Source organism: Bolinopsis microptera, chromosome 12 (assembly GCF_026151205.1).
Source record: "Bolinopsis microptera isolate Bmic1 chromosome 12, MBARI_Bmic_1.0, whole genome shotgun sequence".
NCBI lineage: Eukaryota > Metazoa > Ctenophora > Tentaculata > Lobata > Bolinopsidae > Bolinopsis > Bolinopsis microptera.
Window position 1 is genome coordinate 2420906 of NC_087083.1, and position 15598 is coordinate 2436503.

Here is a 15598-nt window from a genome sequence, read left to right on the forward strand (position 1 = left end):
TGCACGTGCCATTGCGCGTCACTCCACGTGACCCTCACCGTACCTGGTCATGCTGTAAAATTACCTTATCGAATTTATTTCCTTGATCGGTGTGCGACTACACATTTGCTTCGTAATCGCTCTTTCTCTCTCTTTCTCCGGGCTTGCTTGTTAAACCCCGGAGTGTCACGTGATAACTACCTGATACCGAGACCTCGTGACGTCACGTGATGTGACGCCGTTATGTTACGTGATCAAGGGACGGTGGCGGAGGACAGTTCCCTCCTTGACGATTCCTCTTCCGATCCTGATCAGCAGCAAGTGGTCCAGCCGGTTGCAATTTCGTTTTCTTATAAACCACCTAAAGCGATATCTTTTTCATACCGACCTCCACAACTTGCTTCAAGCTCGACTGTACCGGCCATCACCAACTCAAATCATGTTACAGTGAACTCAGAACCCCCTAAAACAAACGCAGTACCAGCGAAAAGAAATTCGGAACTTTCGCAAACAAACGCAGGATATCCGGAGACAAACTCCAAACATCCAAAAACGACAAATTCGGAGCCTTCCCAGAGCAACTCATCTCACGATGATGTTCCCCCGGAATTTTCTTCCCCTGACGAAATGGAAGTTTTTGACGGGGACTCCACGGTAAAAGATGAGTTCCAAGTCGTTGATGGTGAAAGTCAGGATGGCCCAAAACTCATAGAACATACAACGGACCCAAAGCTTCTTGAACGTTTCCTCCGCCGGGGCCGGACAGACAGCGTGTGTCGGCTGATAACAAACATCTACGATTCTGACGAAAGCGGATGGAGCAGCGACGAGGGCAACTCAGCTCCACGTATTGGCATGCCTATCCGGAGTTTAGGACCACGTAAAGGACGGAGCTCCTCCTCCAGCGACCTCATGGTTCAAAGCAGACCACGTGTTATACCTCCGGGACCACACCACAGGCGGTCTACAACTGATATCCTTGCTAAACCCGCTCGGAGATCCGCGGTAGGTTCTCGAATAATAATGCAGCTATTTCTGGGTCTTCAAACCCTTGTAAAACTTGCCTTTTATTAGTAGCGGCTTTTAGAGTGTGATGAATCTTTCGGCATTGCAAAAATGCGGTCAATACCATGAAATATGTGATTTATACCATGATTAAGCGCGCCTATTGATATGGGTGGGTGAGGGGTCAATTTCCAATTTTGGCCCCCTCCCCATCCCGAAATGAGTATTAACTTACTATAAATAAGCTGCAACATTTCCTGCGAACGATGAGTCAAAATACCCCGCAAAATGTACTGGTATGCATCTAATTAATAATGCTCCATAATGCGACATATCAATAGTTACAGAAGACCTGTAGAATTTGCCGCTCCTTTATTATGTACATTATGAACATAATCGAATAGCTACAAGTACATAAGCAATACAACTGTGCTATAGCTGTTTGAGGTCAGCACTCGGAGTGCCACCCAAGGAGTATAAAGTCGAACTAAACCAGCCACATTTTAAACGACCCGAGATGAGATGATATGCGCATAATAATTATATTATGCGCATAATAATTATATTGTCCGGGTATAATCGGTATATCGCCTCCCAATTATTATCGTTTCAGATCCGCGAATTTTCACGTTAACACAGTTAAACGATTAAATAGGAGCAAATTTGCATTTGAACCTCTTATTAATATTTGGCCTTTTCATACGAACCTATTATTTCAATTTGGGCCTTTCGAACGTTTTTGCGCTGCAGATCGGCCAATCTTGCGAAGGGAGGCTAGATGAGGGTTAAACGAATAACGCGATAATCTAAGTTTAATAAGTTAAATTCTGATATAACTTGAACCTCATCCTCCCATTTCTACCACAGCTACCCTGGAAAGCTATTGTACTAGTGTCGTGTACACTGTACTGTAGCTGGTTGCTATAGTACTGTAGCTGGTTGCTATAGTACTGTAGCTGGTTGCTATAGTACTGTAGCTGGTTGCTGCATGACGCGCTCTACCTGCTGCTTAGCTCACCCGCTCAGTGCTGTCAACATTAATTAGTACACTCACTAATAAAATATTATATATTATATACTATAATAATATACTATAATAATATATTTAAACAAAATATTATATAATGAGTTATATAATGCTATAATTTGATATTTTATAATATGATACCTTTTAATGTAATATTATAATCATATCCTGCTTTTTTTCTTCTAGAATTTTCTTCTTCTAGAATTTTTTACTTCAAGAATTTACTATAATATTAAAATTGTGTGCTACATTGTGAGTCACGACTGTTAATTGCTTATGTTGATAGTGCGATATAAAAAATATTTATGATATAATATCCATATATTGTCCCATTATACTTTGGAGTGACTGTCATAATATTGATGTGTGATTGTCTTTTGCTGTCTTTACATTCTATATGTTTAACATTTAAATAATCACAATTCTATTAAGTTACTTTCTATTGGATTATTAAATATCGTTTTCCCTCAGTCGAGATCTTGGGGCCTGATAAAACAAGTTGTTCATTGGTCTCCCTTCGTTCAAGTTTACAAGAAGAAATACCCTTGGGTACAGCTAGCTGGTCATAATGGTAATTATTTCTTGTTATTCTTATTTCATCATATTATTGATTTATTATGAATATTTAGTTAATGGATATTAGATTAATATTTATTAGATTTATATTTATGGGATTCATAGTTATTAAATTGATAATTTTTAAATTTATAAGGACATTATTTTAGTATACATTTGATTAATAAACTCAAGATTAATAAATATTAGATTTATGAAGATATCATTTAAAAATAGATGTTTAATTTATGTATGTCTAATTAGTTTTATGGGTAATTCCACTTGGTCCCACTTGATGAAAATGAAATAGTCACTAGTCAGGCACCTAATTTTGGTAAAATTATTTACTCTAGCCTATTAACCTTACTGGGCAACCAACGTTTTTTAATTTGATATTGCGTAAAATTGCGATTTTTATTATCCAAAGAAGGTTCGGAAATGAATAAAATTATCTAGATTTTCAGAGGACCATAGTTTGGGTATGCAGGAATGTTTATCTACGAAATTCCATACACTGAAGCATAGGTACAAGAATTAGAGATCTGCAGAGTTTCAACACTGTTGATTTTTCTGAAAAATGTCAACAGAGATTGGTGTCGCGTCCGTCACAAAATTAAGCAAAAAAGTTTTTTTCAGAGCCACATAGCCAATGATACTGCCATTTATATTAAAAACTTTTGTGACATATCCTTTCTAAAGGCATGGGAGTACCATAGAAATCATCAGGATCCTATCTTCTAAGTTCAAAATTTTGAAAGGTCGCGTCCGTCACATTTTTAAAACTGTTTCAAACAAGAATTTCGCCGTGGTTACACCACGTATGATCAATTTTCCCTACAATATAATTGCAATCAAATTAAGTGGAAAATGTGGAGAGTGGTGCATCGTGTTTTCATTTTATTTTTAAAAACGTGTATAATTTACGTCGCGTCTATCAAAAACCATAAGAGCAGCTAGATGTTAAAAATATTTAGATGAGAAGAGGGTTAAATGTAAACTTTTGAAGATTTTGGACCCTTGAAACTCAAAGGCATGTCCACTTTCATGGCTTTTACAATAACTTAGAAAAAGGCAAAAATGTCACGGTGGAATTGCCCTAATGTCAATAAAATATATCGGATATTAAGTTATCCATTGTCAGTGGAACTAACTTGACCATGTTTCTTCAGGCGCCTTCAAACCATGTGATAACGGAACCATCCTGAAGAAGCTGACCGAGAAGGAGTACGTTTGCCTCAACAAGATCTTGGACGACACTTTCATGCTGCAGGTATTAAGAAGATTTATTGTTACTTTGAGGATCTTTCTATTCATTTTGGGCTGGATTATATCTTTAGAATTTACCTCCGTGTTTTTTTGCCTCATAGGAGATATTGTAGTCTTTTGTAAATGTAACTTTAATACATTAATGTAAAGGTTATTCGAATTTTGAAATAAAAAAGTAGTAGTAGTAGTAGTAGTCTCGTCCTGCAACCTTATTATTCCCTTTCCAGATCACTCCTAAATTCTACGGAAAAGTAGAGAAAGAAGGAGTTGACTACGTGAAGCTGCAAGATCTCCTGGCCGAGTTTGACAACCCCAGTGTGTGCGACATTAAGATGGGGACCAGGACCTATCTGGAGGAGGAGCTCATTAAAGCCAGGGAGAAGCTCACCATGAGGAAGGATATGTACGAGAAAATGGTCAAGGTTAGCGGAACTTATGTTTAGTAGGATATGAATTGTTACGATGATGAAGCATAATATGGAAATGCAATGTAGAATGTAGATTGTTTATAATTTAACGTTCAGGTTGACAAGAATGAGCCTACTGAAGAGGAACACACTTTCAAAGCCGTGACTAAGCCACGCTACATGCAATGGCGGGAACGGCTATCTTCTACCGCTACATTAGGTTCATATCCCCTCATCTTTGATCTCTTTCAGGACAATCTTCATATTTGAAATTCGTACGGAGTTCTCCGTGACTTCTCATTAACTATACAACATTCCTGAACAATTCCATTTTCTCCGTCAGGTTTCCGTATAGACGGAATCAAACAAGCAGACCGGGATCCGGACAAGAACTTCAAAACCGTGCGAACCAACCAGGAAGTAGCTTACGTGCTGAGGAAACACATCGACTATAGAGACGAGACTAGAGTAAGTGTTGATAATTATGCAATTAATTTATTTGGAGAGATAATTATCAAAACTTATAAATTTATAAAGCGATCGCTTTTAAACGAGGTTGTACTGTCTTGATCAACCGATTGGGACTACTTTGGCGTTATCAGGGTGTAAATTATTATATTTTTCAGTTGAAACTTTTAGAACGACTTAAAGAGATCCGGTCGACACTCGAAAAATCAAAATTTTTCGCGTCACATGAAGTCATTGGTGAGTTTGCGAACAAATGTTTCTAAGTCTTAAATTTTATCTTAAATTTAAATTTATTCAATGAATAACTTACTCAATCAATTAATTTCTAATTAATGGCAATTAACAGGGAGCTCTGTGCTGCTGGTGCATGATCAGCCGTCAGAAGGTGTTGCCAAGGCCAACGTTTGGATGATTGATTTCGGGAAGACGACCCCTCTAAACGGGGACAAAGCACTGGATCACCGGACCCCCTGGGTTGAAGGTATGTAGAAAATGTACTTGGTATCAGATACATATTCAATTAAGTTTACTTAATGAATGTAAGATTAATTTCGATAATGAGGAATGTAAACCTTATTCTAACATCATGTTTTTCACCAGGAAACCAAGAAGACGGATACTTGTTCGGTCTTGATAACCTGGTCAACCTATTCGAGAATTTAAGTAATATTCCTGCACCTGAAGGTCAGTGTTATTACTTATATGTAATTTTATTAAACTTTTATGTACTTTTACTGACCATTGTCTATTAATACTATTTTAGCTTTTTATTAACAGTTACCGGGAGTACAGTTTGAACAAATATGCTGTTTCCTTAAGCTTCCTACTATATTCGGATCCTTACTAGAAAAAATATAGGAATTACTAATTGTGTTGCCAAATAAACGTGGAATCGCACCTGCTTGGGTTCAATTAAAAATACCTTTTAACACCCTTAAACATATTATAGATAAAATATTTATTTAACATTGCATTTTCCTGTAGGTCTGGAGGATGACCAGCCTGCTGTGGGCTGAAGACGCAGCCTCCTTCAAGATGTACAACTATAGTAGTGTATCGAGAGTTCACCACCATCCGCACCTGTCCGCGGGAGATATATTTGCACGTGTCACGAGCGCACGTGTCACGAACGCGCGCGTCGCGCTGACATCAAGGTTGACGATGTGACGTCACGTGACCATTTTAACGTCACGTGACGTGTTAGTTTGATGACGTCACGTGTGGTTTGTGTGTGCGGTATATTCTACTGGACATTGTGGAGCAGAACACGAGGATTTCTCTCCCTCTCCTTCTCTCCTTCTCTCTTACTCTCTCTTAACAGGGAATTTAATTTCGGGGTGTTCTAATTTGTAGATAAAGTAGTGGACATGATCATCTCTTTCTCTTCTTTCCGGTACTATCCGGTACAAGACGTGTTTTAATTGTGGTTTTATCTAGATTATCCTCATCGACACAACTATTGTGATTTTCTCTGACAAATTGTCCACAGAAAAGGATATTTTCCAAAGGCTCAGGCTCAGTTGGGTTTCATCAGTGTCACCATGGCATTATTGTCAATTCATTTTTTTTCTCGAAGATGCAAATACTCCAAAGAAATTACAGTTCCGAAAACATTATTTTACTCATAAATACTGGGGATGTCATAACATTTAAGGATATGATCTCTTCGCACGGTCGTTGACCAATACGAGCACTTCTCATCTGATGGATCTTGTCGACGTGGATTGGACGCCAATAAAATATAATCACTGTCCTCACCTTAAAGATGACAAAACCTGTTGGTCTAGTGCTCCTGAATTCCTGCTGTCTACTGATACCAAAGTTTTTAATAGCATCTAGTACCCCACAATATATATTTATGTTGTCGTAAAGTATGTTTATGACTCATGGGTTGGATCTCTCCTTAATTAACCACCACGGTAGATATGTAGACTTTAACCGTGATCCTAGTTCACGCGAATTATAATTATTTTCAAAAAATCTGAGATTGTTTTAGAGATATGTGTTTGGTGATGATATGTAAGGATTATGCCTTTACATTTAGTTATGATATTTTGAGTTGAAATGATAACGGCGAGTGTTGTATCCCCAGTGATTCTAGTGTTCAATTAATTAATTAACTAATTAATTAACTAATTAATTAATTAATTAATTAATTAATAGTGTATCCCCAGTTTTTGTTGTTGTACCTCTTACGTGTGGTAGGTATAGATTTATTTTATTGTGTTTTTCACTGTATAGATCATTATGTATACAAGTATATTGAAGTTGTCGAACTGTTACTTCAATTTTTAAGTGATATATAATAATCTGCTATCATATTGCTACGAGACTAACGCGAGCAGCGGGATCAAGTTATTTTTTAGTGAAGCTGTATAATGAGTGAGTTTGTTTGTTACTGGACCCTGTTATCTCCGCAAGTATCTCCGGAATTTATCCAAATTTTCATCCAATCTTAGGTTTGGCGATTGTAGTAGGAATCTTTAACTCTAAAATCGTTGAATATTAACCGTTTTTAACGTCTGTTTTTCAAAACTTAAAAAAGTGTACCATATCTCTGGACTGTGTACTGGTTGTTGTGAAAAACTGAGGTGTTTCACGTGTTGTAAGGGCTATTAAGACCGTCAGCAATGACGTCGTGGTTACGTCATCTTATGCGTGATGACGTCACAGCCGCGCGTGTGATGGCGTCATCTCGCACGGGATTATTTTTAATGAGCTGCGACTTGAGTGAAAAACAAATATTTTGTTTTTAAGAATTTGAAAATATATATATTTTGTATATTATATGATAGATATCTTGAATCAAAAACTGTCGTTTTATTAAGTTAATTTAAACTTTAAACTTAATGCCTCTAATTCTAAACCCATAAATGAAAATCATAAATGTATACATTTATTTAATACTTGATACTAACTTATTCCAAATTTTAAGCTTTTGTGTATGGCCGGGCAAGCTTCTTGGTTGGCTAGATTAAGGCCGATAAGGTATGTTGATTTGTAAACTTCTGACAATTAATGTGAAATTAGTATATAGTAAGTAATATTAAAAGAATATTATAGTACTAGTAGTAATAGCACTAAAATTTAAAACCCCAAATGTTTGTCGAGAGTATTTCATCACTTCAAATTAAGAAACACAAAAATGTGCGGAGAAAAGGGAGTCCCAACAAAGATTTGTTCTCCAATCTCATGAATCTCGCTGAATGAGATTGTCTTTGTCAGTTTGTGAGGGTCTGTCAGCAGATGAAGAGTAGCGCCTTTAGAGTCGACCTTGTAAAGGGCGGGACCTGTACCATATACAGTGTCGTGTAGAAGGAGCAGAGGGAGCAGCGCCTGGGTTGTGGTTGTTAGTTATTAGCTTAGTCTAAGTCTAACTGTGGACTGACTCACATAAATAATTTCAAATCTACTGTTTCAATTACTATAATTGGCCAATTCTTAGTTGAAAGTAGTTAGCATAGACGAATAATAAGTACAATTTATGAAACCTTGTTGGTCAATATGTGCCGAAGGGCTGGATATCTCCCGAGAAAGTCGAGCAATGATGACGAAGTAAATCTGGTAGCTGACAACCCAATCCAATATCCTAAAAGTTAAATTGTTGTCTTTCAAACCAAAGTTTAAAAATTAAATTTATGAACCTCATGACATACTATTGACTATGTAATATGTCTACATTGATTATAAATATGTAAAGAATCTTTGAACCACGGACCACGGTACTGTATGTTAGTGTTAACCCGACATTACATATGATATTAAGAGCTTCTATTATTAATTAAACAAGCAAAGCTGTTATGATCTCAAATATCTTTATATGTTATAGATTGTAGAACTAAAAACAGGTCCTATCCATCATCTCCTTAATCATTAATCCCGCATTATGTTTATATAATATTTATATTATTTAAACAAAACTGACAAACCTCCGTCGTTTGATCGACGAATGTTGTCAACAGCACCAAAAGTGTTTTCAATAAACGGTGATATTGTTTTTGATTCGATGTCAAACCTGAAAAATCAAAAAATGTAGTTATAATTTTAAAGCTATGTTTTCAATCAATTTATAAACTAAAATTGGAGTAGATAATTTTCGAGAAATTGGGCTGCATTCTTTACTCTATCTAACAATAACGAGAATAAATACAGGTTCATTATCTAATCGATAATAACTTCAGTATATAATATAAATAGTAATAGTAATACTAATAGTTTCATAACAAGTTACAACAATCAAGTCATCACAGTATCCCTTTGTACCTGTCTACCATGAATAATAAAGATGTGTAATCAATGATAGAAATTTGTTTTGAGAGTTGTAAGCGAGTTAATGCGTGACCTTTACAGTTATAGTTATACATTAACTTACCACACAAGCACACGATTTTGAAGCTATACTCTGTGGGATTGTGGGATTGAATATGTGGGTCTCCCTTTTGTTATAAGTATAACTAGTTAAAAGAGATCTGAAGAAGGTAAATAGGCTACATCTTGTTTTCCAAATATTTCAATAACGAGCTGCCACTTTGCATTATCACGGCCTCCTTATAAATGAGTGGATATAAACCGAATCCTGATCGTTTATTCCACTGAAGAATGTTCGAGATTATCTTTCGAATAAAACAATTGTAATCTTATCGGAATAAAATAAAAGATAAGGCCAGGTGAGCGATCTAAGGGTGGTCCCATTCAGCTGCTATAACAGCCCGGGAGCCCCTCAGGGTCGGACGCCTGCCGGCACTTCTTTGTACTTGACTCGATCGCCCAGTCAAATCCTGCAAAGCACTCACGTGGGGTGACACTTACATAGTTACAGTTTACACTGTACACGCGGCACACTGGCGCTGTGTAGCATTAAACTGCCAGTCACTTTTGGAAATAAATGTTGCTATTTAAACTTTTAAAGAATCATGAAATACACTATTTGAGGCAACGAAAAGTTCGCAATTTTACTTTAGAAGTACCTTAAGTAGTAGTACTAGTACAGTGCGTGGTGCTTTAAAAGTACGTTGTACTTCGATTTTGATGATCATATACATTTTCATACTTACCAACCAAACAGAACATAGTGGAACTGGAAATGGAAAACTAAAACCGTGCACCAAATTTTAAAATGAAATTTAAAAAACTCCGCTTGCGCTTGTTTTCCATAATCAATCACTACCAAGGTTGGGTGACTATGCTACTCTTACAATACCTTATAGAGTTATACTTCTTTTATAAATTACATGTTAATATATTTGATATTAACCTTTACCTTACAACCCGGAACATGGAGCACTCAGAAACTAGCAGAGAACGATTGTCGTGGTACAACTCGATACCATTTGGTAGATACAAGCCATCAGCTACAACCTTCAACTCCCTATAAAGAAACAATTTACTATTTAGATGTTGGTGGTAATTTTAGAATATAAATAAAGAAACTATAATAAGAAATACTTAGGCACATGCTTAAAGTCTCTATTAGTATAAACTATAACTATAACTATCACTTATCAGCTGGTTTTGTGAGCACAAAAGGAACATGCACCGCGTGGAAACTGGAATATCTACGGTGTAACATGTAAAAATGATAGTCAAAACAAGTTACCCGTTTTCAAGGTTGTACCCCAAAATTCGTCCTGAATTTTCAAATGAAAAGAATCTCTGTAGAGGGTGGAATGTTGGGTGGTATGTAAAGGAATCTGTAATGTATATCATCTTCTTTACAACCACCAGATCGTTAAAAAACCCTGGAATGAAAGTATTTTGAATGACCGTTAAATATTAAACCGAATAGGGTTCATATTTGATATTTGCCCCCTAGTTTTGGACCTCCCGAAGAAAAAGTTAATGATAATCTGTTTAACTTTAAGACATATCATATTAGAAAATGGGACAGAAATTCTAATAGCTGATTGACCTGCATATATTTTAATTTTATTAATAAATCTTCGTAAAGTTCTAACCTGGTTTAAGATCCCTCAAAACCGCGTGATTCTCGTCCAGCAACCATGTAAACTTGGCGTTTTGGAATTTGAACAATCTACCGTGTTCATCAACCCCATAAATAACGTCCTCTAGTGATCGGATACCCAAAATTCTGCACGGATTTCCTGTAAATATTTATAGTCAATAGCTGAAGTTCAATTAAGGGTGCAAGATGTTCAGCTCGACAAAATACCGGTAGAAATTATTTCGTAGGCCCTAAAATTACTCCTTCAGAATCAAGATCCAGTCTTACCCTTCGATTGGACATATAACTCAATAGCCGAAGTAGCTCTGATACGTCCGATTAGAACCTTTTAGTTTAAGACTGGCCTCCAGCTAAAGATTTATTGTAAGATTAAAGCTTACTATGCTGTATCAAGTCGAGTGTTTAATGTGAACGCAATATTCAGATTTGATTCCTGTATTCATCCTCCACTTATCTTTTAGTCTACGTATTATCAGTGCGTGCTCACGAACTCACGTACACACTTAAAGTTAATAAACATTCTTATGTAATAGTCTATGTAATAAGCGCCATGAGTTGGCACAGAATTTTTTGTCTCTGATTTTGATAAATTTGGTACCAAAAGTTGCCTTTAACTGTGAATAATGAAAATTCACCGTGTAGCACGATAACGTCGAGATGTAAGTGGGCCTCGTGTGCATTGCAAAAGTGTACAAAGGACGAAAAATGGTTAATTTATTGCTTAAAATGTATGTATTTGTAACTCCTAAAATATTGAATATTTTGAAATAATTCTTACAGGATCGTAATGAGCTTAATCAGACGCAACTTTTGGTACCAAAATTATAATATTTAAAGTACCAAATTTTTCGAAAATTTGTTCAAAATTGTGTTCAGATTAAAAACTTTTGAAAAAAAATTCCTTTAAATCTTAAAATATTATAGTACTAAAAGTTTCGTCTCAATGTGAGCTGATTACGATACCATAATAACTATGTGATAATAATTGAAAATGTGAAAGTTATAGGCCAAAAACTAAAAATTTGCGCGAAAAAAGCACCCGCGGCGAACAAGCGCCGTGTAGCATTTTTAGCGAAAATTCTACACGGTGGATTTATTTTATTCACATTTTTAGACAACTTTTGGTACCAAATTTATCGAAATCGGAGAAAAAAGTTTTGTGCTCGCGCTTGGCGCTTATTACACTTACTATAAGTATAACGCTCAATTTTGCTAACATCGATATCTCACAGCTAGCTATATTAATTGTAAATGTACTTACTAACCGTGCATGCAAATCTGTGTACATTTTGTTAAATTTTAAGTCTGCTAGGATTGTATTTGACTTTGGTTTAAATTTCTGATAGTTATAATTTGTCTAATTTCGTCCCGCGTATATGGAGAAGATCTAGAAGACCCTCTAATTCTACCGAGTAACTACTTAACAAGGAGTAAGTTTAAAGTTTCAACTATACCATATCGGACGTATCAGAGCTACTTCAGCTATTGAGTTATGTCAAATTGAAGGGCGAGACCGGATCTGCAGAGGAGTATCAGTAACTGTCAAAAATTTCAACTTCCTAGTTGTCAATTTCAACTTCCTAGCTTGTCCTTGGTTTGCAGTTGTTCTTCTTAGGGGTAACACGATCTCCTGTTTACTTTTAGCTGGGTATTTTGGTTGTGCGCTAATAAGTTATATTTGTATCGTACCTTATTTGTTTTTGATATGAAAATTTCGAAAGACTAGATCTAGTCTTTCGAAATTTTGATAATCCGAAGCTCCGAATGACTTCAATTGCAAATAATTCCAAAAGTTGTTTTAAAATTTGAATTATTAAGATATTTTTATGAACAGTTGTGATGATCTTATATTATGTATCATTATGTTTTGATTTGATTTGATTTGTCGTATGTTACGTTGTTTCGGTCAGATGTTACGTTGTTTCAGTCAGACATTATTTTGTTTTAATGATAATACCTGCAATGTATCATTTTGTGGTAATGGAAGCTCAATAGCAGCAGTACTGACCAATAATTTTCCAATTCGTCGTAGACAAAGGTAATTATTACTGAGTTACTGTGTATGCAATTTGAAGAAAATATGACCATGATATGCACATAATATGACCATGATATCAGATATGCACATAATATGATCATGATATCAGATATGCACATAATATGATCATGATATCAGATATGCACATAATATGATCATGATATCAGATATGCACATAATATGACTGTGTATGCACATTTTAGACCGTAATCAGGGTTTCAGGCAAGCTTCCCATCAAATTACTCTGAAGTTCTCATTGGCGGGAAGTTTTTTGAAGAATTGTAATATTTAATGTCACAGAAAGTTTAAGAATATTGACCAAACACCAGCTAAATCTACTTAATATATTTAAGGAATATGGATGGGCCGGATGGTCCCCCACCTTTTGGAAAGCATGATCTTTTCCCGAACCAAGTCTATAACGACCTTGCAGTGCCTCACTTCTGCCCACCTTTTGGAAAGCATGATCTTTTCCCGAACCAAGTCTATAACGACCTTGCAGTGCCTCACTTCTGCCCACCAGAAAGATATGCTGCTCTCCATACTGAGGCTTTCACACCTCGACCTGACGACATTGTGGTGTCTACATTCCCTAAAAGCGGCACCACTTGGCTCCAGAACATTGTGTACAATCTAGTGGGTTGTCCCAACGGACCCATAGTTCAAATCAACAAGTCAGTTCCTTGGTTACAGGATTCATTGTCAGTAAAATTGGAGGATATTGAGAAGATGAAGGGACCCCGAGTGTTCAAGACTCATGATTACTGGAGCTGGATGCCGGAGAAGTTGAGGGTCACAGCTCGTTTTATTTACTGCTCCAGAAACCCTAAAGACCAAGCCGTGTCATACTTTCACCATATCAAAACTCTGAAGAAAATATACGGAGACAAGTGTGGTGCCATGACATTCAGTGAGTATTTTAATGAAATCTACGCAAATAAAGACGTGGCAATGTATGGACATTGGGAAGATCACAATATAGAATGGCTCGAACAGTCCTCTAGGAAAAACATCATGTTTGTAACTTATGAAGATCTAAAGGAAGACACTGAGAGGGAGATAAGGAGAATAGTAGAATTTCTGGGTCTATCTGTAGACGAGGAACGGATTACCGAGACTCTCAAACAAAGCGGTTTCAAGCACATGCAGAAAAGCGACAACTTAAATTATTCCTGGGTGACTGAAGGTTCAAATAACGTATTTGTAAGGAAAGGTCAAGTAGGAGGATGGGTCGATTACTTGAGTGAAGAGGAATCTGCTTACTTTAATGAGCCTATTAAACGAGTTAATGAGGTAGGTGGAGATGTTAGGTGTAGTCTTGAGCAGTCACTGTTAACTCAATAATTCATATCTGTATATATCAATAGTAATATTCTCAAAATGTGTGTGTGTTCGTTCGTTCGCGTGTAATTTCCGAGCGGCTTAATCAAGTAAACTCAATAATTCATATCTGTTTATATTATATATCTATATAATATATCCATGAATAGTCAATGCTGGTTTACATATAGCGAATAATTTGCAATTTAATCGTGTTCTAAACTAGATATCTAAATAACATAACATTTATTTTCCGAAGGGGTTTCTAATAATTTATAGATTTACTTGTATAATTTATGTGTCTTATGATTATATAACATCAGGTCTTGTTCGAATTCTATCCAGTTTACTTGTAAGATAAGCCTTGATTTCGTTTAAAAAAGTTGTCTTCAATTATTCATAATTTCCCACTCTACGGAGATGATACTTGGTGGGTTTCGTAATCTGCCTAGTTGGATTGTTGAGTTCCCTAGTAACATGAACAATTCACAAAAAAGAAATAGTCATAATCTTTATTCAATCGCACAGTATAAAGATAAGAATTTCATTTACCACTACTATAATTCAGACCAGGAAATTAAAGTCCCGTCTTACCAGATTATCTATAAAAATATGAAGACAACTGATAAGAAACTGATAAGAAACTGATAAGAAACTGATAAGAAACTGATAAGAAACTGATAAGAAACTGATAAGAAACTGATAAGAAACTGATGAGAAACTGATAAGAAACTGATAAGAAACTGATAATAAACTGATAAGAAACTGAAAAGAAACTGATAAGAAACTGATAAGAAACTGATAAGAAACTGATAAGAAACTGATAAGAAACTGATAAGAAACTGATAAGAAACTGACAAGAAACTGACAAGAAACTGACAAGAAACTGATAAGAAACTGATAAGAAACTGATAAGAAACTGATAAGAAACTGATAAGAAACTGATTAGAAACTGATAAGAAACTGATAAGAAACTGATAAGAAACTGATAAGAAACTGACAAGAAACTGACAAGAAACTGACAAGAAACTTATAAGAAACTGACAAGAAACTGATAAGAAACTGACAAGAAACTGACAAGAAACTGATAAGAAACTGATAAGAAACTGATAAGAAACTGATAAGAAACTGATGAGAAACTGATGAGAAACTGATGAGAAACTGATAAGACAACTGATGAGAAACTGATAAGAAACTGATAAGAAACTGATAAGAAACTGATAAGAAACTGATAAGAAACTGATAAGAAACTGATAAGAAACTGATAAGAAACTGATAAGAAACTGATAAGAAACTGATGAGAAACTGATAAGACAACTGATGAGAAACTGATAAGAAACTGATAAGAAACTGATAAGACAACTGATAAGACAACTGATAAGAAACTGACAAGAAACTGATAAGAAACTGATAAGAAACTGATAAGAAACTGACAAGAAACTTATAAGAAACTGATAAGAAACTGATAAGAAACTGAATAGAAACTGATAAGAAACTGATAAGAAACTGAATAGAAACTGATAAGAAACTGATAAGAAACTGATAAGAAACTGATAAGAAACTGAATAGAA

The 15598-nt window shown here is 35.6% G+C and overlaps 3 protein-coding genes across 8 annotated transcripts in view; 2 read left to right on the plus strand and 1 right to left on the minus strand.

Moving 5' to 3' along the window:
• LOC134823993 (inositol-trisphosphate 3-kinase A-like) overlaps positions 1-7519 on the plus strand; it is a 110065-nt gene extending 102546 nt beyond the window's left edge. For 5 of the 6 annotated variants that reach the window (XM_063835614.1, XM_063835618.1, XM_063835617.1 and 2 more), the window contains 9 exons: positions 2483-2582; positions 3736-3836; positions 4060-4254; positions 4357-4459; positions 4583-4707; positions 4866-4944; positions 5054-5188; positions 5308-5391; positions 5692-7519. In XM_063835614.1, coding sequence (XP_063691684.1) covers positions 2483-2582; positions 3736-3836; positions 4060-4254; positions 4357-4459; positions 4583-4707; positions 4866-4944; positions 5054-5188; positions 5308-5391; positions 5692-5723 — 954 coding nt within the window. In that variant the 3' untranslated portion in view covers positions 5724-7519. Of the gene's footprint in view, positions 1-67; positions 985-2482; positions 2583-3735; positions 3837-4059; positions 4255-4356; positions 4460-4582; positions 4708-4865; positions 4945-5053; positions 5189-5307; positions 5392-5691 lie in introns of those variants that run through there. The other variant, XM_063835616.1, reaches the window with a different exon arrangement.
• On the minus strand, positions 7462-11941 carry LOC134824500 (adipocyte plasma membrane-associated protein-like). Its single transcript, XM_063836405.1, has 7 exons — positions 11935-11941; positions 10662-10808; positions 10304-10445; positions 9968-10075; positions 8637-8722; positions 8199-8296; positions 7462-8043 (listed from the first exon to the last, which is right to left on the minus strand). The coding sequence occupies exons 1-7, from the start codon at positions 11939-11941 to the stop codon at positions 7828-7830; spliced, it is 804 nt and encodes a 267-aa protein (XP_063692475.1). The 3' UTR covers positions 7462-7827.
• Positions 11942-13064: 1123 nt separating this feature from the next.
• LOC134824501 (sulfotransferase 1A1-like) lies at positions 13065-14323 on the plus strand. Its single transcript, XM_063836406.1, has one exon. It carries the CDS (start codon positions 13065-13067, stop codon positions 14049-14051), a length of 987 nt encoding a protein of 328 aa, XP_063692476.1. The 3' UTR covers positions 14052-14323.
• The last annotated feature ends 1275 nt before the right edge of the window (positions 14324-15598 follow it).